Here is a 25779-nt window from a genome sequence, read left to right as displayed (position 1 = left end):
ATATATCTTAAGCTTAATATTTTAAACTCTATTATTAATATTACTAATCGCGAAATAATCTTAATTAATACTTATTATATTATTCTTTTAAACTTCGAATATATACTATATATCTAATATATTAATAAAAACGTTATTACTAATTATAAGTAATACTTTAAAATAAAAAAGATTTAGAAGAAATTTCGAATTTATTAAAAACGCGTAATATATATATATATATAAATAGTTTTTAAGAAGGAATAAAAGTCTTTATAAGAGATATATAACGTATATAACTCTCTACTTTATAACTATCTATTTAATATATAAATTTAACTATTTAAAAGAAAGTTTATTTAATATTATATTAATAAGAAATCTTATTTCTTTAATACGGCTAGCTCTAAAAGTAAAGATAATTATACTATTTTAAAATAAGAGCTAAAGTTTTTAACTAGCGACTTATAAACGATAATTTATAAAATTAATAATCTTCTAACGCGTTAGCGATTTAAGTATATATCTAATTTTAAAAGTATAAAGATTATTATATCGATTAAATTATAAAAATTACTATTTCGTAATATTATTATATATATAATATTATAGATCTTTATAAGAGTTTATAAATAGTATAAAAAGATTAATAATAATTTAGACTCTTATATTAATATCTTTACTATAATTTTTAATTTATTATATATTTATAAAGTTAAGACGAGAATAAAAATAAGCGCTAAAATTATTAAGATTAAAGATATTTATTCTCATTAACGCTTCGAAAAACTCGTCGTCTTCTTTATATATAATATATCTAAAATATTAAAGAATTTAGAATAGTCTATAAACCCTCTACTTATTATTTATAAACCCGCTATTACGCGCCTTAAGAGTAAATCTTTTAACTCTATAAAACTATTTATATATATAGAACTTACTTTTTAAAACTCTATACGTTATAAATTATTAGAATTTAAATAAATAAAGAAATATCTATCTTAGCGAAGTAATAATATATACGAATAGGCGTATAACGCGAACGCGGACGCGAATGTAAATGTGAACGTAGATATGATAATATATCGATTACTGCTAGTTAGATAGCTTAAGAGAAGAAGATTACTATTATTAATATATACTTTAAAACCGTAGCTATAAGAGATAAGGCTATATAAGATAAATAGCGAGATAAAGTTATAAGAGATAAGGCTATAAGAGGTGGAATTATACGAGACGGATAGCGAGGTAGTTGACAGCGAGGTAGTTGGCAGCGAGGTAGTCGGCAGCGAGATGAACGTAGTACGTCAGTCTATATACAGGGTAACGAGATTATATTTGATATCTTTCAGCTATAGAAAGGTTAGGTAATCAATAGATAGTGGATATTCGAGTACGATAGATGTATTTCTAGTAGTAATGAGAGAGGGTAGCCAGTTAATTAGCTATCGTCATAGAAGAACAATTCAAAGACCTTATTATTCGACGATTTAAAACCGTCTGATCTTTTAGACTTTATCAGTAGAGATCTGGAAAGGCTTGCCTTGCTACCACCAAGAGTCTCGGCAATATCTTTATCTTTTAAAAAAAAGATCTATTATTATTATAATATCGAATTTATTTTTAGATTATATAATAAAAAATAAAGATAATATCGAAAGTCGCTATAGCGTCGATAATAAGTTTAAGAATTTCTTATTAATAAAAGATCTTATTATAAAATAATATTTTATAATTATTAAGATTAAAAATCGTTATTTAAAATAAGAATATAAATTAACTACGTTAGAGGTTTATAATCGCGAGCTTTATAATACTAACTTATTATCTATAACTAACGAAAGTTTATTTATATTAATTACTATCGCGTTTTTAGCGAATATATTAATTAAAATAAAAATACTTCGCTTTAAAAGAATATATTCTTATAAGAGTATTAATAAGGGAGAGTATCTACGCTAATTCCGCGAAGTTAAAATTAAGTTCTTTATAAATTTTAAATATTTTATTACTAATTAATTAAAGATTATTTATTATATATAATTCTTAGAAGATAATCTTAATATTTAATAATATAAATACTATTAAGCTTATAATCTAGAAGATATAACTTTTAAATTCTTTAAATAATTCTTATTTAATTTAATAGCGAATCTAATAAATCGCTATTTTCTTATCTATAAAAAGTAGAAGAAGATTAAATAACACTTTAATTAGAAGATATTTATTTTTAAAATTTATTTAAAAAAATTAAAAACTTATTTATTTCTATTTTCTAAAAAATATTAAATTAATTTCTTTTTAGCTAAGCTTAAATTAGAGTTTAAGAATAAAATTCTAAATATTAATAGTATATCGAAATAATAAAAAGAAATTCTTATCTAGACTATTATATAGAAAAAGATTTTAAAACGCGTATACTTCGATAGTAATTTTTATTTAAAATCTTTAAGAGAATTTATTAAGAATAAGTCTCTAGAGAATTAAATTTTAAAGTTTAAATTAATTTCGAATAATAGCGCTTATATAACGCGTACTTAAGACGATAATATAAAGTATAAAATTAAATTCTTTAACTCTAATTATAAAAAGAATAATTATTTCTATTATAGAAAATAGGGTTATTAGATATCTAAATATCTAAATCTTAATAAATCGCTTATTATTATTATTAATATAGTATTAAAAAAAAATTAAATCTTATAATCGCCTTAGAAGTAAGATAAGAATAACGATTAATAGAGATAATCTCTTCTATTTTTATAAAGAAATAAATAAAGCTTTAGAATAAATAGAGATAATTTATTACTCTACTCGATATTAAAGCGTATATTAATTTAATTTTATAAAAGTTTATAATTTAATAAAACTTAAAATCTTATAACGCTATTTTATCGTAATCGAAAGCGTTAAGTAATTAAAATATATATTATTATAGCGCGTATTAATTAAATTATTAATTAATAAATAATTAGAGTTAAGATAAAGAGTATAATATACTCTTTTATATTATTAATTAAAAAGATCTTAATATTATATTAAATATACTCGAATTAAATTAATTATAAGTATTATTAAATTTAACGGCGAAATAATAGCGATTTAAAATTAACGCTAATAAATTATAGATTAAAGAATTAATTAAATTTATTTAAATTATCGAATAGAAGCTAAATATATTTATAATTATATATATCGCGATAGTATAAAATAAATTAGAAAATAGATATAATTTAAAGCTCTCTTAAAAGTTATTAGAGTTTAATAATATTTTTTTTAATAAAAAAGTAAAAGTCTTATTTACGCTTAAGTAGAGAGATTATATTATTAAGATTAAGAGCGATAAGAAATCGCTATATAATCTCTTATATAATCTATTTTAAACGAAATTAATAAAGCTATAACGCTATTTAAAGATTTTTTTTTAAAAAAATTAAATTCGCTATTCGACTTCTTTAATTAAAGTATTAATTTTTTTTATTTTTTAAAAAGAATAGAGGGCTTTATCTTTATATTAATTATCGAGATCTAAATATAATAATTATTAAAAATTAATACTCGCTATCTCTAATTATTAAGACTTTAAATCGCTTATATAAATTTAAGATCTTTATAAAGCTAAATTTTAAGAATATCTATTATTAAATTTAAATTAAAGAAGGCGATAAGTAAAAAATAGCGTTTTATAATTATTATAACTACTTTAAATATTTAATTATATCTTTTAAACTCGTTAATATATTAATAACTTTTTAAATATATATTAATAAGACTCTTATAAGTCTAATAGATATAATATATATAATAGATTTAAATAATATTCTAATTTATAGTGCTAATTTAGCGAAGTATTAATAATATATTAAGTAAATACTTAAGCGTTTATATTAGTTTTAACTATATATTAATTTAAAAAAGTATTAATTCTATATTAAGCGAGTTAAGTTTTTAGAGTTTATCGTATTTATTAAAGATATCGCGATAAATTAGAAATATATCGCTATTATTAAGAAGTAATTAAAATTAAAAAATTATTAAGATATATAAGTCTTTTTAGATTTTATTAATTTCTATTAATAATTTATCTATAGCTATTTTAATATAATAATATTACTTACTAACTTATTTAAAAAAAATATAATAAAAATTTTAAATTATTAGAGTGAATAGATAACGCTAAGCTAACGTTTTAATAGCTTTAAAATACTTTTATAATCGCGCTATTTTTACGCTATTATAATTTAAATTTAAAGCTATATTTTAAAATTAACGCTTTTAACTTTAATATAAAAATTATACTTTTATAATCGAATAAAAATAATTATTAATAATTAATAATATTTTAATCTAAAAAAATAATTTCTATAAAGTAAAATTATAAGATTTATAATTAAGAGTTATTTATTATTATAATATCTATAAAATAATAATATTACTATTTAGAAAATAATATATTTATATTAAAATTTTAACGAATTATAATAATCTTAAAAGCTTTATAAAGTAAAAGAAATTAAATTTTAAATAAACTTATTAAGCGCTAAAGTTAGCTACTTATAACTTTAAAAAATTTTATTAAATAAATAAATTAAATCTTATTAACTCGCTATCGCGACGCTCTAACTATAAAAAAATATCATTATTAAAAATTAAATTACTATCGATATTATAAAATAAATTCGTACTTTAAATTAGTAATAAGTAATTATAAAGAGATAAAAAGATTATAGCGGCGAAAGCGTTTATATTTTATATTATTAGCGTTTAGATAGTTATTTCTAAAAGAGAGTCTAAAATCGTATAAGAGATTACTTATAATATATTTTAAAGATTAATAAAAATATTAATTTAAGATTTATAAGTCTACAATAATTAAGTAAACTCTTTTTAAATTAATATTAATAAGCTAATAATTAAGCGTTATATATATAATTAAATATAAATCTTAGATTTTAAAAAACTATTAAAATATAATAATTATCTTTATATTTCTAAGAATAAAATCTTAAAAGAAAAACTTATTAATAAATATTATAATAATTTATTATTCGAATATTTTAACGCTATAAAAATGTATAAACTATTTATTTATAAATATTATTAGAATAAAAATTTAAGGTTAGTTATCGACTATATTAAGATATATAACGTTTATTAATAAATTCAGACTTCGCGATATCGCCTCTATAGCGAATTAAATTTACTTCTTATCGCTATTAAATTATAAAAGAAAATTTTTATAAACTTTATTATCGACTTATTAGCGAGTAAATATAAGAATATTATTTACGATACTATTCTAATTATAGTAAATCGATTTATAAAAATAATAAGATATATTTTTATATCTACTATAATCGATATCGCTTAACTAATAAAAGTATTTTATTCTAAAATAATATATCGCTATAATATATTAAATAATATTATTAATAATAGAAGTTCTATATTTATTAATAGCTTCTAATCCGTCGTTTACTTTTATTTCAAAATTAAGTAATATTTAAATATCGCCTTTTATTCGTAAATCGATAAGTAGATTAAGTAATAAAATTAGATATTAAAATACTTCTTATACGTATTTACTAATAATAAGTAAAATATTTAAGCGAAATAACTATTAATAGTAGAGTTCGCTTATATAAATAATTAGTATTCCTTTATCGAAATAATATTATTCTTTCTAATATATAGATATTATTCTAAAATTCGTTAGAAGATTAAGAATAACTTTATCGAGAGAGAAGATATTAAGGAATAAGATAGTAGAGTATTTTCGCAGCGTTATTATAATTTAGTTTAAATATTATAATAAAATATATTAATTTTAAAGTTATAAGATAAATAATTTAGTAATATTAACGATTAAAAATCTAAAGTAAAAACGTCTAAATAAGAAATTATTTTATAAATTTATAGAATTATTTCGAATTATAGATAAGATAGAAGCGTAGATATATTATTTACTTTTACTCTTAATATATAAAATTTATAATATCTTTTATATATCGTTATTTAAATTTTATTATAATCGCGATTATAGTAATATAGCGAATATCTTTATATAGATTCTTAAGCTTATTAATAATAATAAACTTTAAAAAATTAAAAAAATTATTAATAAGATTAAGTATAAAAAAGATATTTAATATAAAATTAAATAGACTAATTAAGATAAAGAGTATAATTAATAACTATTAAATAATAAACTTATTAATATTAGCGAGTTAATCTAAATCTATAAATAGATAAATAATAAGCGAAAGTATTAAATAATAAATAATAAGTCTCTTATTATTAAAGAGCTTAATTAATTATATAAATTAACGATAAATAAATAAAGATAATAAAATAAGATATAATTATTAACTAGATTAGATATATTTCTAAATAATACTTATATTACGCGCGTACTTCTTTATACTTATTATTATTAAAATATAAATTAATAAAATAATTATATTATTTAATTATCTATTAAACTCTATTATAAAGGAAATTTATTATATTAAAATATATATTATTAATATAAGCGTATTTTTATCTAGAGTAATTATTAAAAAATTATCTAAAAATCTTATATTAGCGCTATTATTAAAAAAAGATTATTATTTAAATATCCTCCGCTATCTTAACGTTAAAAACCGAATTAAATTTATTAATTTAATTTTTTAATAAAAAGATAATTAAAGTATAATCTTCGAGTTAATACTCGTCGATATTCGTTATATATTAATAAAGGCTCTCGAGCTTCTTCTCTAATAACTCGTTTATTTTCTGTAACTTTATTATATACTTATTTATTATTATAAATTAATCTTAAAAATCTATAATTATAATAAAAGCGGCCGAAGTCGTTATTATTATATATTTCTATAATTTATATTATTAGATAATCTTCTTATTAAGCTTAGTCTATTAATAAAATAACTTTTAAAATTATTTAATACGGCGATAGCGCTATATTAATTTTCTTATTTATATTTAAAGATATAAAGAAATTTTAATATAGCGATTAATATCGCGCTTTTTAATCTTATAGTTATTATAGAAGAAAGACTTATTTTAAATATATAAATTATTATTTTAATAAAAGTAAATTCTATATAATAAATTAGATATTAGAATTTATTAATAATTATATATATAAAGTAATAATAATAGAAATAGTTAAGAGTTAGTAATCGCGTTTATAAAGCGATTATATATTTATTATTAAAATTATTATTATTATTAAAAAAGAATATTATAAAATTATTAGTTTATATATTAACGCGATTAATAATAATAAGATACTTATAATAAAGAGAAGTAGATTATTAATATAATAAGATATATTATACTTATATTAATATTAATATTAATATTATAGCGCTAAAGTAAATACTTATAAAAGAGATATTAGAAGTTATAAAGAATAAAAATAAATAATTTAAATTTTTTTTTATATTTTCTATTATAGCGTTATTATTAATAAATAATATCTAATAATATAAATAGTAGTAACGCGGCGATATTTCGCTATTATCTATAAAATCGCGTTATCTAATTATTATTATTATTTCTATTATTATTATTAATTAATAATCGAAAGTATTATCGCGAACGCGTCGCTCTATTAATTACTTTCTTCGAATTCTTATAATAAAGATTATTATTATATTACTTCGCTATAAACGTAATACGCTATAAAAATAATATTATCTATAAAAAAACTCTTCTATCTTTATTTATCTATTAGCTTTTTTAAGATTTTATTATAAATTTTTAAATTTAATATTATTCGCTATAGAAGCTATTAACTAGCGCTATAAAAACGCTAATACTAAATATATCAACTTGTTATAAATTACTATTAATTAATATCGTAAAAGCGATATTATTCTCGAAGATAATATTAATATTATTATATAATATATTAATAACGCGCTTATAGCGCGTAATAATTAATTCTATTATCTTATTAAAACGATATCGTAATAGATTAACTCTTTTCTCTTATTTTCCTATTAAGATTTAAAGATTTTTTAATAAATATTCTATTTCTATTTAGATATCTAGAAATTAAAGTTTAAAAGAGAAGATAATTATTAGATTTAATACTATTATAAACCTTAACGCTACTTATACTAAGATATCGATATTATATATATTATATTAGAATTCCTTTTAGAGTTTAATTTTAATAATATATCTTATATACTTAGAAGCTTAACGAATATAGATTTACTTTATATACCTCGAAGTTTTAATATTTCTTAGAGATTAGTTCTACTATTAAATATATTATTAAATTTCATAACGATAGGAGGGGTGCTACACTGAGTCCAACGGGTCGAATTGCCCAGCCGCCGAGACGTTGGAAGTAACTAGCGCGTACGTCAAAGAGATCATCGAGATACCTTCCATGCCTACTGACAACAAGCTCCATGAACACTGCGCAGATACCTGTCTGAAGATTGTCAAGGTTGCTCTCGCGTTGGAATGCAAATCTTTGAAGACGGATCAAGAGGCTTTGAAGCAAAACAAAGAAGTCTCGGATGGATATGCGTCGTACTCCCCCAGCCATTTGGGACGCTGTAGTTCAACATCTCGACCGTGGCAATGTGGCCGTGGCTAAGGCAGCTCTGGTCGGCATCAACGATCTCACGGGGCTCGAAAAATTCAAGGTGAACGTGGATGAAAACCCCAAGGTGAAAGCAGACGAGATTTACGCCAAAGCCAAAAGCGGATTCAACGTCAAATTCGGCCGCCTCACACATTTGGTATGTCAAATCTTGGAGCGTATCAATGACTTTGGCCCAAGCGATCTGGATAAGCTCTTCCGCCACTCTGACACGGCTACTGCATTGGTTGCATCGCTCTTCTCGCCGGATGCCAACCTATACGAAGCAGGAGTCAATCTCATCAAAAGCATCAGCTCCGAATCAGCTCGGAAGGAGGCCATTGGCCACTTACTCAAGACCTTCCTCGAGACGACACTGAATGCATTCTCTTGGTCTATCCGTCGCATTGCACGTAATCGGACATTTGCTTCTTGCCCCCGCATGTTGAAGACCTCCTCCGATGTGCTTGACATCCTCTGCGACTCTCAACACGGCTTACTCCGAACCCGTTCGCTCACCGGCACACCCGAAACCAAAGCGCTGGAGAACTTCTGGGAATGCCAGTGGGAAGGTCTGAGAGTGATATACGAGACGACGGAGGATTGGAGTCGGGCGAGAGTTGCTGATTCCAATCTACTCAAGGAGTTCTGCAGAGATACCATGCAATTCTCGGAACGATTTTTCGACCAGTACAGCGTCTTCGCAACTGCGATTGATTCTGCAAATCCCGTCAAGCAGGAGGACGGTACCACCGGAGCCCAGGAAAACAAAGCCGGCAAGGGCCTTCTGGAGCATCCCGCTCGGATCATGGAAGCAATGAGTAAATGGCTAAGACTACGTGATCTTTTCCTCGTGGAAATCTCGGTAAAGCTTACCCACAAAGTCTTGGATCGACTGACGGACTTGTCCATGACCCTTGCTGAAGGACCCTGCAATTTCCTGGAGCAAGTGATCAACAATGGACCTCAAGGAAGGACACACTTGAAACCACAGGAGAAAGCCGAGCTCGCAAGAGCGTTGGAGTCAAACCTGGGTCGTACGGTTGCCTTGGCAGATACTGATGGTGAACAGTCTGGACCCGTGTCGGATCGTAGCCAAGAGCAGTCCCTAGCTGTCAAGAAGAGAATCAAGGCGGGGTTATTGACTTGGATTCTTGGAGGTCCAAAGCCAAGTCATCTCAGCCCGTCGTCGAGGTATCTGACGATGAATTTGGCGATTCCGACATCCTGGACCAGGACCTCTTATCCGTCAGTCGCTCTGCGGAGTTGATGAAGGGCATGGAGGCCTCGATCGCTGCGAGCAGGAAACCAACAGAGACTCGGGATCGCAAACCGTCTACCGTCCCAACGCGGGAGAAGAAAGCCCTCAAGGGGGCCAAGGCAGTCGTCGCATCTGACGCTGACCGCGCTCTCTTCCGCGAAAAGCGTGAAAGAGACCGAGAAGCAAAGAAGCAGCGAGATGCCGAGACACTGGCCATGGTCAAGAAGAAGGCCGCGGTTGGCAATTCCGGACAAACTTTCGGGGAAGGCTCGGGCTTGGGCAGCCTCGGCGTCAAAGGCAAGGATCACGCCCCCAAGGCGTCCAGTATGATGTTATCCTCGGGCTCAGAATCCGAATCAGACAACGATCTGGATCGAGAGCTCTTCGGCCCCAAACCGTCGAGACTCCCTGATGTGGTCCGAGAATATCAAGCTGCCAGAGCCATACAAGCCAAATACAAGGGACCGATCAAGAAGACAAGGCAGGTCAGGTCTGCCAAAGATATGCGTGCACGATTGGCACCCGACCTCACGGCTCTCCATAAGACTATCCTCGGCTGGGACTTTTTCCACAACGGCGACTTTCCCCCAGGCTCCGAGAGGCAGGACTACCGCTTAGTGACAAACAGCTTTCGAACCCCCACCGATTATCAGAATACCTTTGAGCCCCTGCTAGTCCTCGAAGCGTGGCAGGGATTCTTGAAGTCGAAAGAAGAAGGCAATTTCAAGACCTTCGAAATCAAGGTAGCAAATCGCATGACCGTCGATGCCTTTCTCGAAGTCAGCACAACTATATCGATGGCTGAAGGTAAGGAGCTTGGGATCGGTGAAGCCGATGTAGTATTGATGTCAAAACATCAGTCACCTACAGCTGAAGCCCGGCAAGCGCATTGTCTTGCCCGCGTCTTCAAGGTCAGTCGGAAGAAGTCCACGATGGAAATAACGTACAGAGCGAACGTGGGCAACGGCCTAGTGGCGTCGATGGTACCTAATTCCACGTTATACGGTGTCAAGGTTTCGTCCATCATACCGTTGGAGAGGGAATACGGTGCTTTGCTGGGTCTCAAGTATTTTGACCTTTGCGATGAGGTGATTAGAGCGAGACCATCGCCACTGCTCGAGTACTCAGAAAAACACCTGGGACCCCTCGTAGCGAATTACAGTATCAACATTGCACAGGCCAAAGCTGTCAAATCAGCTGTTGACAATGATGCTTTCACTCTCATCCAAGGGTATGTTGATGTATGACACTTTGCCGCGCTAGCAGCCGCTAATACTGTGGCATAGTCCACCAGGCTCAGGCAAGACTAAGACAATAGTGGCCATTGTCGGTGCACTGTTGACCGGTAGTTTCGCTGATAAAGGCGTGCCTATTGCTCGTCCGCAGAGCAACAGTGGAAACGTGCAGCGCAGCGGCAACGGGGCTGCCTCAAAAAGCTACTTGTCTGCGCTCCAAGCAATGCGGCAGTCGACGAGCTCGTCATGAGGTTCAAGCAAGGCATTAAGACAGCCGAGGGAAACTCACAGACTCTCTCAGTGATTCGTCTTGGCCGCAGCGATGCCATCAATACCAACGTTCTGGACGTGACGTTGGAAGAGCTCGTTAACGCAAAACTCAATGTCGCTAGTGGCAAGAAAACGGGGACCGGAGACGAGATCCACAAGATCATGATGGAACACAAGTCCACAAGCGACCAACTTCATAGTCTTCGGACAGTGGTGGACGGACTCAAAGCCAGCGGAATGCCGGTGTCCGCAGAGCAGGATCGCGAATTTGAAGTGTTGAAGAGAAAGAAGCAACAGCTCAGTAATCAGATCGACGTGGCTCGAGACAGCGGTGATACGGCCGCCAGAGATGCAGAGATGAGCAGGCGGCGTGTACAACAAGAAGTCCTCGACGGTGCTCATGTGATCTGTGCTACACTGAGTGGCAGCGGTCACGAGATGTTCCAGGGCCTGAATATTGAATTCGAGACTGTCGTCATCGATGAAGCCGCCCAATCAATCGAGCTCAGCGCGCTGATCCCTCTCAAGTACGGATGCTCCAAGTGCATCTTGGTGGGCGACCCCAAACAATTGCCGCCGACAGTGCTTTCGAGAGAAGCTGCACGATTCCAATACGAGCAGAGTCTGTTCGTCCGCATGCAAGCCAATAGTCCCAACGACGTCCATCTTCTGGATACTCAATACCGCATGCATCCGGAGATCAGTCTTTTCCCTAGCAACGCTTTCTACGATGCTAAACTACTGGATGGACCAGACATGGCCAAGCTGAGGACAAGACCCTGGCACCAGAGCAAGATCCTCGGACCATACCGCTTCTTTGATGTGCAAGGTACCCAGCAAAGTGTTCCCCGTGGTCACTCGTTGATCAATATCGCGGAAATCGAAGTGGCACTCAAGCTATTTGAGCGTCTGATTACCGACTGCAAGGGCTACGAATTCAAAGGAAAGATTGGGATAATCACCCCTTACAAAAGCCAGCTGCGGGAACTTCGCTCTCGGTTTGCCCAAATCTATGGTGACTCCGTGCTGACCACTGTGGAGTTCAATACTACGGATGCGTTTCAAGGACGCGAGAGCGAGGTAATCATTTTCTCCTGTGTTCGGGCATCCTTTAGCGGCGGCATCGGATTTCTGTCGGATATTCGGCGAATGAACGTGGGCATTACACGAGCCAAATCATCGCTATGGGTCTTGGGCAATTCCCAATCTCTGATACGGGGGAGTTTTGGGGCCGCTTGATCCAAGATGCAAAGCGTCGAGACCGTTACACTAGCGGTGACCTGGTAAGCCTCTTGAAGAAACCGTTGTTACAATTGGACTCGGCCATGCCTACCGGAAAGAAAGATTCACCGGTGACGAGTGCTAGTCCTTCAGATGTCGATCACGATATCGAGATGATTGACGCACCAGCCTCCAGCGCTTCCACCGCTGCAAGACGCCGCAGCTCAGTCGTTGCAGATTCACCAGTCCACAGCAGACTGTTCAATGATGCCGCGGCGATGCCGTCGAAGCCTGCCGGAGGAGCGAACGGCCTGAATCCACTTGAAAATTGCCAGAAGTGTGGCAGTTTTGCACATTTTACCAGTCGTTGCGACAACCCAGACGCCGCGAACATGAGCCCAAACAAATGCTATCGCTGCGCCGGCTCCGACCATGTAAAAGCCTCCTGCACAAGGGACCGCTGTCTGATTTGCGGTCTATTTGACCATACCCAGAAGACTTGCAGCAGTACGGCGCCTTTGTCGAAGAAAGAAAAGGAACGGCTTACCAAGACCGAGGCGGACCACAAATACCTTTTACAGCGTTTGCCAGAGATCCGGCGGAAGAGGCAAATGGGGTCCCATGGCATGCAAGTACCTGTTGTACGGAGTACGGCTGAGACACCAGCACCTGATAATATTGGTCCAAATCGCCTAGGGCGAACTCAGCACATTGGCGAGAAAAGGAAAAGAGAACGTTCTCCGCCTTTAGACGCTCCCAAGGGACCTGAGTCAGCACGTGGGCCCTTCGGACTGAGTCAACAAGATGCACCCAAACGACCATCGAACGGCGACCAACCGCTATCTAGGCTGCCCAACGGAAGCCATAGCAGGAATCGAAATGGCACTTCATCACATTCCACTTTGCCTCCCAGGCCATCCAACGCGCCATCGAAGAGCCCCAATCTTCCTCCAAGGCCAGCGAACAATGCGCCAAGCTCGGCCACGCCGAACAGTATTGCGGCTGCGGCAGGACCAAGGCAAGTCGACAGAATCAACGACCGGTCCGGGAACCTCAACGTGGCATCAGGAGTGGTGCGATATTCTGGACAGTCAACGCGTCCGGGGAACGGCTCGAGTCAAGTGATCAAAGCGGAAGAGGTTCCTACAATTAGGCCACCTCTCCCTCAACAACATATAGTTCGACCACCAAAGAAGAAAAGAGACGCGGATCCTTTTATTAGGCCCAAGAAGAGGCTGTGATTGCCTGCCTTTCGATTCGAAGAGACGCTGTCTTATTGCTTACTGTTTCGTTTCAGCGCTGCATCTTGCAAGGCGTCATGTAGATAAATGCCTTGCTAGGCGTCAGTATGCTGGTCACATACTACAGTATGAGCGGGCGTTTTCGGGGCGCAGTTGGTGCAAGCCGGCTAGCGGCTCCTTTACATGATGCAAACCATGGGGGTATTGTCCTGGCGCCGGCTCGCAACCAAGAATTGTTTCAAACAGAGACCCCTTCTTGAGCCGCGTGGATTGAGGTTTGTGGCAATCCGATACTGCGGCGATTTCTTACCTCTATTCCCCTTCTTCCCATCTTGTGCCTTGCTGATCCTTTGCTGCCTTCTTGCCCCAATGAATGTACTGAACTACCTCGCCCCTTGCATGAATGCATATGCAACCTACCCACTTTCTTCTCTGGCAGACTTCTCGTGATATTTTTGAAAACCCGGCACTAGGACTGAACACCTTACTCCGATCCCGGCCCCTTGCTAATTTAAGGCCGAGGGTTAAAAGCCGTCTCACACACAACTTTCGAGCATTTAACAACTCGTCACATCTCCGACGATTAGGTTATGATGGATTCCAATCTGCACATTGATCCAGCGACTTTCCGATTTCCAGACCCGCCGCAAAGCAGCATTGACGGAGACTCGCCGCAGCTGCATCCAAAGCGCCATTTCCCCAAGGGATCCACGCGACTCCAGCCACGAAATGCTGGCTTCATTCACAACTTGGAGGCGACGAGGTTGAACAAACAGATATGCGAGGCGAGGAGGTTGAACAAACAGATATGCGAGGAGCTTGTCAAGGGTCCTCCAAGCGCGACTGGGGACGATAAACCACCACCGGAGCATCGCAAGCATTCACTCAAGACAGTTTTCAGTTCGCGCTCTAAACGCAAGTCTTCGAAAGAGAATAAGATGCCAATTGCGATACACAGGACTTCAGATGGTCGCAAGTATGGACAGATCCTTTCAAGACAAATATACGATAGCAGTGGCAACGCATCAACCTACCGGGTTAATGAAAGCAGACGTCCTATGGGCTCTCCTGCGAGTGAAGGCCAACGAAGGCATCCCCCAGCTCCTTTGGATCTCGTTGGGGATGTCAATTCGATCGTTCATCAAGTCAATGCGACCCAGGAACCGGTACATGAGCGTTCGGCCCACAGGAGCCTTGAAAGTGAAGAAGCTAAACATCGAATGTCACCTTACCAGACCGTTGGATTTCCCGATCCTACCTCCGAAAGTCTCGGAAACAGAGTTCTCAGGGACAGACTGACGAACGGAAACACCGCACCTGGACGAAACGGACCCATCGAACCCAAGCCATTGACCGAAGCAGCAACCGTGCAATCGTCACCAAGAAAGAGCACCACTGATGACTCTCTCGGTTTATTGAGGGACCTTTCTCAGATACTGTCCCAAGGCGAGACGACTACTTTGACTGTAGGTGCTTCTCAAGTCCCAGTACCAGAAGCTGAGTACCAGCCAAGAGTCCGCGACTTTGCCGCCAATGGTCCGGCACCATTTTCGCGTGTTCGCGCGGTCATTCGGCGCAGATCACGCAGTCCAGCCAAGGAAATGGGCAAACAGACAGAAGCTCCAGTCGCGCCAGACGGATCTTGGGATGCCGTCACTTGTGAAGGTCAATCAGCAAAACCACTGAATCGGAGTCCCAGTCGCATCATCCTTCCCCCAATGGTTTTCAGGGGACCTGCCAGACCTCTAACGCCACCGTTGCCCATGACCCAAGAGCAGGTTCCAGGGACCAAGACATCACCCGTCATCAACTACCATTCCAAGGCGCCTTCCGTTGTGTCCGCCGAATCCACTGCAGAAGACATCCAATCAGATGCCTCATCCGGCGTTGTATCTAATGCCCAAAGCGCCGTCTTCGTCAAGGTACCACCTCAGCCCGGGCCTGCACCTCTCACGCCGTTGCCGTCTTTGCCTGAAGGGCTCGACAGCTTCGGCCCAGCGACACCGAGAGCCAGTCATTCAAGCCGGAGGTTAGCAAGCCCAGAGACCTCGTCCCCGAAGGTACCACCGCAAAAGTCACCTACCAGATCCCAATACAAACTGTACCCTTCCGTGGACAGCAGCCCACTTAAAAGACCCGGTTCGCCGGTTAGGATGAATGCAGCGACTGAAACAGAGCAAGAGATGTCTCAGCCGTCGCCGCCACTCCGCTCGAAGAGACGCGGCATCTCGTTTCCGCGGTTGGATCACTTGCCCACAAGCCTGAGCGTTGGCACACCAGACGAGCTAGAACAGCTGAAGAAAGAAGGAGCAGAGAATACCCGAAAAAAGAAACATCGAGACTTAGCTCGCATGAGGTCTCACGAGGCAACGATTGAAGCGGTCGAACCGGTCACTCGGAACACAGTGAACGATCAGAGATGCCATGAAGGGGTCGCGGAGCTACCAAGTCCACGAGATTCCTACAACTATGCGCTCTTCGAACTTAAGCACAGAACACAGCACTCTCAAGTCAGCAATCTGAGCGCGACGACGACACTCCAATATCGCGACAGCAGCACGCTTTCTCAAAGGCTCTCTCCGATCATCATAGTCGCTGAGCAGAAACCCGTTTCCCCAGTCCAGCGAGCACCATCCCAAAAGTCACACTTCGGCAGAAATAGCATGGACGAGCATCCGCGGGGTTTCAAAACAAATGGCTTCTATCCTGTGCCGCCTCATCTAGCGTCCCCGACTCTGCAGGGACCGGAGGACGAGAGCAAAGTACGCCCAGTGTCGTCCCATTCGCTGCCGGTTCCGCGCCCTGTTGCTTCCCGGGTACCGACGCCCCACCTGTCTCCTCTCTTGCGAAGACGCTCGCATCGCTCCTCAGATCACTCCTTGATCCATGAAATGAGCGGTCTCGAAGAGCGACTCTCCGCTATGGAACGGAAGAACGCCATGCTCGAGAGTGCATTTCTGGCTGTGATTAACACGTCTGCGGCTTGCGGTGGTAGTCGAGGACTGAATGGAATGGGAGGCACGAATGGGGATAGCTCCATTGGTTTGTCGGGTAAGGACTGTGATCGGTCAAGTGGGACGAGCGGGACGGGGAGCTTGTATGCAGGGCTGGAGAATCTTTTGGCACTACATAGTGGCAATGCGGGTGACAGGTGGAGCACTTCCAGCGGACCATAGGGAGTAGTACAGCTTGGAAAAATCGATTTCGGCTTGGGATCAGGCAGGTTAAAGTTGGCCGGAGAAGACGCATGTCCTGATAGAACCGGTAACTCGAAGAAATCAAAGCTGTCTTCGTTACCCTTCACTCGTGTCATCTGCTTCGACCACTTTACTATTGGCCCCATCAAGGCGGTATCTCCTTTCCCTCCCAGTCCCAGCATTTGCCCCTCCCGTCCAACCCGGCATCGTTCACAACTTGTATCAACTTCTCGGCGGCAAACTCAGGCGTAAACAACTTCTCCTTTGGCGTGCTTCCCCAAAACTCCTCACTCAACCCTGTCTGCACAGTGCCCGGATGCAAACTCACACACATCGCGTTCTCCCCACATCTTTGCCTTAGATAGATATCTATGCTTTTAGCAATGGAATTGACAGCAGCTTTGCTTGCACGGTAGCTGTACCATCCACCAAGGCTATTATCACTTATGCTACCCACTCTCGCAGACATCAGGGCAAGGACAGCGGAAGCAGGAAGGTGCGGGATGGGTTCGAGGGTCGTGGAACGGCGGGGTAGAAGAGGCGAAAAGTGCTTTGAGAGGAGCAGGGGACCGAGCGTGTTGACTTGAAAGGTGGACAGGGCCTTGGCGTGGTCGATTTGGGAGGGGGACTTCTCAGGATGAAGGATGCCAGGGATGCAAAAAGCGAGGCGGAGGTAGCTGGATGAGAAACGGGATTTGCAGTGGGATGCCGCTCTAGAGATGGTGCTTTCATCTGACGAAAATGGTCAACGGGAATTTCGAGATCGGTAGGAACATTGGCGAAATTGTACCAGTCACATCGAGCTTCAGCACCTCAAGCCTCTGCTTGTCCACGTCGAGGCCATTCAGTATCTGCTCGTTGGTCATTTTCACATCTTTTCGTGCTGTTGCAATGACGGGCAGATCTGTGGTCTTGAGCAGGCGTCTGGCGAGCTGGAGACCAATGCCACGAGAGGCAGGAGATACCAGGAGCCAGGGTTTTGACATAGCAACTGGCGAGCGATTCAAAAAGGGACCTGGTGCTCAGGATTCAAGCGACTGACAGACCAACGGATTCGTTCCATGACCAGCACGAAGTGACTTCGAGTACTCCCTCGCACTCCTCCTTAAGAAGGTAGTGGCGTCCAGGATGGTGAGGACGGATCGCCAAGGCTGGACTTAAGTGTCTACCCCCATTTGCGCCCATTTTAAATCCGATAATTCCGACGTAACAGCCATGTCACGGTACGCCAAGGCCTCCTCCAGAGCCACCACCCATTTGGGCCTAGCGTGGCTTGGCACCGCACATATCTGCCCTGCAGGCACATAGAATAATGAACATCTTTAAGGGCCCCTTCGGTAACCACATATTTTCAAAATATGCCAACATATTTTCAACTTAGCGTACTATTAATACACGGTTACGTTCGGTAACCATATTTTCACTTGCCAGGCCACATTGCACATTGAAAATATGTAAATTATGGGTTGACCCATAATTTGAGGCCCAATGTGCGCTAAGCACATAGAAATAATGGACATTTATGACTGCAATAGCGATATTTTTCATTTTCATGACTGGTAGCCACATTTCATGACTGCAATAGCTATATTTCAGTTATGGATGACTCTCTATTTGAAGAGGTAGCTGCAAGTGTCGTTCTTACTGCTGCTCAGTACTATTCTTCTCATTATGACAAGCAAATGCGGAGAACGTCTATTCTATCTGGCTATGCCTATACCAAAGAAATCCTTAATAGCTATTCTGCAGTTATATAAAGCGCTTTTTGTATGCCTCCCTACACACTGGTAGGTAAGAAGGCAATTGTCTCTGACGAGAAAGAATTTTTCGACTATCCTATATTATTCGATTCTCACTCAGCGAGATTATAGGGTTATCGAACGAAACCGTACCTATATTTTACATATTTTCAACTATCTACTAGTGCTGTTTTGAACTTACATTTCATTTGTCAAGAGGTGGGGTAATATATGTTGGCATATTTTGAAAATATGTAATTATCGAAGAGGCCCTTATACTATTTAAATGTCTACCTCTCATCAAATTTATATAGCAAACTAGCATAATAACAATGATCTATATCGGAGAACCTATATTATCGTTTTTTAGACCTTATCGATCTATCATGTCTTAAAAAAATCGTTACTATCTCTTCTACTATCTCTTTCTCTACTATTAGTCTATTTCTTCTTCTATTATCTCTTCTTCTATTATTTTCTTACCTTCTTCATCTCTTTTATCTCTTTTATCTCTTTCGTCTCGCTATTATTATTAAAATAAAGTCTATAATAAAGTCTTCGATAAAGTCTACTACTGTAGTGAAGGTGATAAAGCGAGGTTTAGTAATATTATTAGACCTGATGTGGGAGGTATAGTAGCCTTTTTCTTGACTAGACTTCTACCTCTCAGTCTCTCTTCGTGTCTTTAAAAATAGCCAGAATAAAAATAGGCTACATCTGAGTCCAGGACAGAGATTTCTGCTATACCAGGCCTACAGACGGCGACTATAGTACCGTAGTATTAGTCATTATGATAGACTATGATAGTAGGCTATTTAAATAAGGAGTAGTGGTAGCCATGGTAGTGGTAGCTATCTATGTCGGATATAAAATGGGCGCAAATGGGGGTAGACACGATTAGCCTTAGCTTGTATCGCCGAGTAGATGTCGACAAGAGACGATTGATAACAACAAGGTGATTATCATACCAATGATGTGCGTGGCTCGACGCAATGGATTTCCGAACCGTACAGATTGAGTTGCATAAGGCCTATTGGTACAAGATACAGATGCCACGGAACGCTCCCATCGCTGTGCAGGACAAATCAACCAGACTGGCCGTGCCTGGACAACTTCCAAGGCCAATGGCCACGAAATGTCTCACTTCTCGTTTAAAGGCTTCTCCTCATTTACCGTTGGATACATCTCCACGGCTTCTGAGCCTTCTCTTACTCCTGCGCCGTCTTCTCCACTTTCATTCCTTGCCAGCTCCAGCCTCCTTTGTCGCTCCACCCTCGACTCTCCTGGTAAGGCCGGTAGAGGGGTGTTGACGTCTGTCCATGGTCCACGGCTCCTGCTCCCTTGCTCGCCCCACATACTGACCCTTTGTACCCTTCGAAGCCTCTTGAGGCCATACGCCCATACCACCGCTGCCAAGACCGTCGACGTGGCTGTCACTCCCAAAAAACCGAGATCCGATTCCTCGATGAAGTTCTTCAGATTCATACCGTAGAGACTGGCAGCGAAGGCCGCAGTGCCAATGCCCAAAGTGCCAATGCTAAACTTGAGATCGAGAAGCATAAGGGAGTTGCGATTGGCGTCAAGAATGGCTTTCACGCTGTTGACGTTAGTATGGAACAATGTTGTTGGCGAAACTTGGGACACTTACACCTCCTCAGTGTTTCGAATATTGCTGACCTGATTCCCAGCGATTTGGACTATCTCATCGCAGACTTTGTGGTACGATTCTAGCAGCATCTCAACCTCTGTGTGGTCGTCTTCTTCCCTGACTTTTCCTTGCGCCCTTTCAGTCAAGTACATGGTCACAAGGTCATCGTCCGCCTCGAGTAGATCATCTATTGCATCTCTCACGAGCCTAGCTTTTCGCTCAAATGTGCCCAGTCTTTTTGAATATATGAGTAAATGGCGTAGCTTGTCACGGTCTATGTCCTCCTCAAGCTCTTTTAAAACCTTCTGCACCGGCTCAGAGACGACCTCGAATTCTCCCTCGAGGCCACTCGTGACGCTGATAAGCACCGCTTCCAAAGCTCGGAACTCGTACGGTAAGCCTCCAGCTTGCCGTGATGTTTCGTGCTGACCCAGCTTCCCTTGAAGATCGTGGATAAATTGGGACTGAGTGTATGAGTCCGTAGTACCATATGCATCAAGTACGAGTACACGGTTGTGCTTGATGAGAACGCGTAGGTGGAGAAGATTGATCAAGATTGCGGAGGGACGGACGAGGATATGGGGCAATAGAGAGGAATCAATTTTTCTCAGGTCACGAGGGAGTAGACCATACTACACCATCTATCAGCATCGATCTCTCCTTTCGGACACTAGATTTGTTGGACATACCTTGGCAATTAGCTCGGACTTCTTGAACTCACCATCCATGAACGTGACATTCCCGTTCTCATCGAACTCTGTGCAGCGTAGTTTCAACTCGTTCGGCCCTTTCAGTGTTTTCCTACGACCAAAATGCGTGCTGCCAGTATCATCCAGGAAACTGGGTAGCGCGGGTGAATCACTCGACTTCAAGGCTGAATTTTCTTTGCGCATTTTGTCCTTCCATGGCTTTTTCCACAGCGGTCGAGTATCGGTAGACCGATACTGAGAGGAGCTCGCCTTTCTTGGGGGAAAGCCAAAAGGCGCCGGCAAACTCCTGCTTGCAAGGGCAGGAAATCTTGAGGACCCTCGCTCGGAATATGGTCTAAGGAAATCTAGATTGAGGAGAGACGATTCGACGTAAGCTTGGCGGCGCGAACTCGTGACCAGATGTCTCCTTGTTGAAGGTAGAGCGTGCGCTACGTTCCCTGGAGCTCCTTTTGCGCCTCGACATACAGAAATTGGGCAGGCCGTTGCTCTTGTGCTAGGAGTGAAGAAGCAGGCATGCTCAGACTGGGACCGGAGAAAGCGGAGAACAGACAAAGAAGGTGTAGACGTAGTCGGCCTAGGAGCAGGCCTCATATCCTCAAGAAAGCATGGGGTAAAGTTCGTTTGTATGGTTGCTCATAAATAAGGCCTCGTGGAACGGGAAATATTGGAGTTGAAATTTAGCGTATGCACGAAGCTTTGCGTCTTGGCATTGAAAAACTCGCAACCCCAGAAAGCAGAATGGGGAGTGTTTTTGATGTATAGAAAAGCAATGCACGAAAATTAGTCTTCCCATTATCGCAATTTTGAGGCCGCCAGATAGATTGTATCTTCATCAACATATACGGAGGTCTGCACCAAAGTCCTGCACATGCCAAGACGCCAAGGCTTATTAGCCCTAACCCTACTTTCGGAAGGCGGCTCTATAGCAACGGACTGCCTAGGACTATCTTCCAGGAGTGCAAGGTATATGTTGAACTTTAGGGACCTCTATTGGGCATGACAGGGGTAAAGGGACCCAGAATGGGCTCAGGTCAGGCGTTATCCCGAAGCTCCTTGGATTCGACCTGTGTCAAATGGTCTACTTCTACCGATCTCATCTTTTTCACTCACGGAATTGAATTCTAGCTACCATCTCTGCTGAAGTCTTGAAATCAGTCAAGAGCTATACGCTAACTGATCATTTGTTCAAACTGAAACGGGCACAGTCCATCACGCGTTGGCAAGTCGTCCCAATTGTCATCGTTACCAGTCGTCCTCCTGGTCCTCTTCATCATCTGTGCAGATTAAAGTCAAGTCAGAAATAGCAATGTTTGTTATGGAGGGAAATATAGAACTTACCGCTTGCGCTGACCTTTTTGTTTCTTTTACTCAATGCCGCAGCAAGCGCATCCCCCAATCCACCTCCTCCCGAAGGAGGTGGCGGCGCTGCTCCGCCTGAAGTGCCTCCGGATGCTGCACCTGGGACCGTAGCAGCGCTACTATCACGCTTTTCCTGGTCGCTGACTTTCTTCAATCGGCCTCCACCAACGCCGCCGCTCGCTCGAATAGAAGCCAGCACATCTTCCTTTCCTCCTGCCGGTTTCGTTAGGGGTGGAGCGCTGACGGAGTCTCGACCAGGCGGCAAAGGTGGAGGAGGAGGACCTCCGCCAGATGGCATTGGCATTGGCGGTGGCGGTGGAGCACCAGACGAGGGCAGTGGCGGAGGAGGTGGTGCAGCGGATGAAGGCAATGGTGGGGGAGGAGGCGGAGGGGGGCCTCCCGAAGAAGTTAGAGCACTTGGTACCGGTCTTGGTATCGTGGGCAATGGAGGTGGCGGGGGGTTGGCGGATGGATGGCGTTGTCCAGGCAAAGGAGGTGGGGGAGGCGGACCCGCGGATGGAGGTGGTGCAGCTGGACCTTTGGGAGGAAGCGGAGGCGCGGCGGCAACGCTAGGCGGTACGGCATGTCCGTGACCGGCCTCTCGAGAAGTGCGTGGAGAAGACTGTAGGGGAGCTCGACTTGGCGGTGGTGGAGGGGCCACCGAAGACTTTCTTTCTCCTTGAAAAGGTGGGGGGACGCCGAACTTTGGTCTTGCATCCGCTTCGTCCTCTATAGGCGTCTTTGGAGGTCTGGGAGGTGGAGGTGGACCAGGGTTTGCGACGTTCGAGACAGCTCGATTACGCTTCGGAAGGCTCGGAGCTGGCGCTTGCGCGAACTTGCCAGCGTCTGCGAGTGGCGGTGGTGCCCGGAATTGGTAAGCCGGGCGTGGTGATGGCGTCCTCTCAGGAGACCTTGACCGTGACCTTTCCTGATGGGAGGGAATGACAGTCTGACTTTCTTGGCGAGTCTTTCGAGATGGCGGTGGGGCAGGGGGTGGACCTCGTTTCGAAGAAACGGTACTGCCAGTATCCTGTGGGCTGATGGATTCCAATCGTCCAGGTGGAGCTCCTGGCAGCGGAGAGGGAGGTGCATTGGCTCGTCGATCATCGCCGAAGCCATTGGCGACACCATCGTTGCCCCCAATCGGAATTCCGCTTGCCTTTCGCTGTTCTATATAGTCCTTAATAAAATCGGAATTCTGCTCGATCTGATCCTCGGTGATGCCCATCTCCAGTAGCTCGCCCAATAACCCTCTCCATGACGGATCAACCGTATCCAGCGATGACGCCCTATCACGGCTTGGACTGATCTGTGCATGGTTGAGTTGCGCAGGCTCCCGGGGAGGGACAATAGACTGCGGTTGTGGTTGCGGTACGTGTGGAGCGGAGGAGGACCTCTGGCCGTGCAATAGGCTACCAATGGCTCCGAACCGATGGTGCGATTTTCCGTTGGTTACTACCCCGCCTGCTGGCTGCGGTTCCGAGCCTTGGAACGGCGTTGCTTTGGTGGCCTTGCTCGCATTCTTCTCCCGGTCGTCCATCTTCTTCTTGAATTGTTTGGCCTCTTTCTCGTCCACGAAGGATAGACCAGCCAGACAATTTTCAAGTTCAAACGAGTGAAAGAAGGTCCTATCCTGATTGTAGTAGAAGGGGTCGTAAATCTCTTGATCCCATACCACGCCGCGACTGGATCCCTAGCTGTTGTTCAATACCGTAGTCAAACCGAGCAGAGAGGCGGGCACCATACTGAAATATCTACCAACTTGATCCAGAAGGTGTTCCCAACCAGATCGTCTGCCAGCACAGCTGCACCTTGAAGTCCAGTGTAGACCCATTGTTGCTTATTTGGATAAGCTACGTAAAGCCTAGCCACCGCAGCAGCCTGTATCTTGTTGACCGCCTTGGGCACCACTCTTTTGATTATTTGCTTGTCCGCGTCGGACAAAGCGGACGGCATCGTTGAAGGTGTATTCGTGACAGGCGGTCATCAAGTCCAAAGCGCTGGCCAACAAGGGCTTTCTGGACGACGGAGAAGCTATGCGGAAAACGCTGACCGAGGATATGTCTTACCCCTATATTCTTAATCATTGGGAAACTAGAAAATTAGCATTCGGGCTAGCACCCCCCCCACCCAAAATCGTACTGTAGACATGCCCATCATATTATCGTTCCCACAACCATCTACATCGTCAAGTTGAGGCTGGAATTGCTCGTATGTATAGAATACTTGGTGTTTCTTTTTTCGGGCCTCTTGCTGACGTATAGAAGGCCTCAAAATGCCGTTTCCTCCACTGTCCGATGCCCACAAGGATCGCATTCAACAGCATATCCTCAATGGGCTTGCTGTCGCCTCCATTGTTTCCGTCGAGGGCGTTGGAAAGAGTACCACATACCGCATTATCGATAACCTCCTCGCGTTTGGTACCCACACTGCGCCTCGCATAACTAAGAGAGGGCGACCGTTCGCGATTTTTCCGGCTGCAAGGATCGGATTAAGGGCCTTTATCGAGAGCAAGCCGTAGGCATATCAGGACGAGATGCAGTATGATCTATTTGATGGATTTGATCTACTTGTCAGCCAGTCCACGATCTCAAAGACTCTACACTCCATGAAGATTAGCAGAAAAAGCCTTCGCCGCGAGGCCTTAGAACGCTCACAGATTTGCCGTGACGCGTACTTCCTGGAGGTTAGCAAGTTCACACATGATATGCTCGTCTTTTTGGACGAAAGCGCCGCTAATGAGCACACAATGTGGAGGAAGCGAGGCTATGCAGCCTTTGGAATTCGGCCAGCGATACAGGTTCCTGTTAAACGTTCTAAGCGGCATAGCGTCCTACCGGCGTACTGCTCAGACGGTATCCTTTGCTATCATATCCATCAGGGCAGTATCGACGGTGCTCGGTTCGAGTGGTTCCTTAAGAACGAAGTCCTCCCTCGCTGCAACCCATTCCCTGGCCCAAAGTCGGTTCTCGTCATGGACAATTGCTCCACACATCATGCCGCCAACGTCAGAAGACTCTGCGAGGAGCAAGGCGTTATGATCTTGTATTTGCCCCCATATTCGCCGGATTTCAACCCTATTGAGGAGTTCTTTTCGGTCCTCAAGGCCTGGCTGAAGAGGCATTTTGAGCTAGCGGAGGGCATGTCATTTAGACGATACTTGGAGCTGGCTGTACAGGCTTGTAGTGCAGGGATCCATGCTAAGGCCCACTTCGCACACGCCGGTATATCAGTGGGCGATCATGAAGAGGAAGAAGAGGAGTTATATGAGGAAGATGAAGGCTATTATTCGAGTAGCGAGGAAGTCTAAAGAT

At 40.7% G+C, this 25779-nt stretch overlaps 5 protein-coding genes across 5 annotated transcripts; 2 read left to right on the top strand and 3 right to left on the bottom strand.

Moving 5' to 3' along the window:
• Nucleotides 1–8519: 8519 nt before the first annotated feature.
• Nucleotides 8520–13812, top strand: HO173_002058 (uncharacterized protein; the record flags this gene model as incomplete). Its single annotated transcript, XM_037303994.1, has 5 exons — nt 8520–9688; nt 9745–11076; nt 11132–11175; nt 11232–12505; nt 12574–13812. 5 exons carry the CDS (start codon nt 8520–8522, stop codon nt 13810–13812), a joined length of 5058 nt encoding a protein of 1685 aa, XP_037168789.1.
• Nucleotides 13813–14402: 590 nt separating this feature from the next.
• HO173_002057 (uncharacterized protein) lies at nt 14403–16988 on the top strand (the record flags this gene model as incomplete). Its single annotated transcript, XM_037303993.1, has 1 exon — nt 14403–16988. The coding sequence occupies one exon, from the start codon at nt 14403–14405 to the stop codon at nt 16986–16988; it is 2586 nt and encodes an 861-aa protein (XP_037168788.1).
• Nucleotides 16989–17154: 166 nt separating this feature from the next.
• HO173_002056 (uncharacterized protein) lies at nt 17155–17995 on the bottom strand (the record flags this gene model as incomplete). The annotated part of the gene is made up of 2 exons (XM_037303992.1): nt 17155–17741; nt 17800–17995. The coding sequence occupies 2 exons, from the start codon at nt 17993–17995 to the stop codon at nt 17155–17157; spliced, it is 783 nt and encodes a 260-aa protein (XP_037168787.1).
• Nucleotides 17996–19888: 1893 nt separating this feature from the next.
• On the bottom strand, nt 19889–21289 carry HO173_002055 (uncharacterized protein; the record flags this gene model as incomplete). The annotated part of the gene is made up of 3 exons (XM_037303991.1): nt 19889–20345; nt 20397–21028; nt 21086–21289. 3 exons carry the CDS (start codon nt 21287–21289, stop codon nt 19889–19891), a joined length of 1293 nt encoding a protein of 430 aa, XP_037168786.1.
• Nucleotides 21290–22348: 1059 nt separating this feature from the next.
• HO173_002054 (uncharacterized protein) lies at nt 22349–24421 on the bottom strand (the record flags this gene model as incomplete). The annotated part of the gene is made up of 3 exons (XM_037303990.1): nt 22349–22380; nt 22445–24158; nt 24212–24421. 3 exons carry the CDS (start codon nt 24419–24421, stop codon nt 22349–22351), a joined length of 1956 nt encoding a protein of 651 aa, XP_037168785.1.
• Nucleotides 24422–25779: the final 1358 nt, after the last annotated feature.

Source organism: Letharia columbiana, assembly GCF_014066305.1.
Source record: "Letharia columbiana isolate WasteWater2 chromosome Unknown Sc0000004_s0, whole genome shotgun sequence".
Taxonomy (NCBI): domain Eukaryota; kingdom Fungi; phylum Ascomycota; class Lecanoromycetes; order Lecanorales; family Parmeliaceae; genus Letharia; species Letharia columbiana.
The sequence above is the reverse complement of the archived record's forward strand: the minus strand, read 5'-3'. Positions and strand labels throughout refer to the sequence as shown.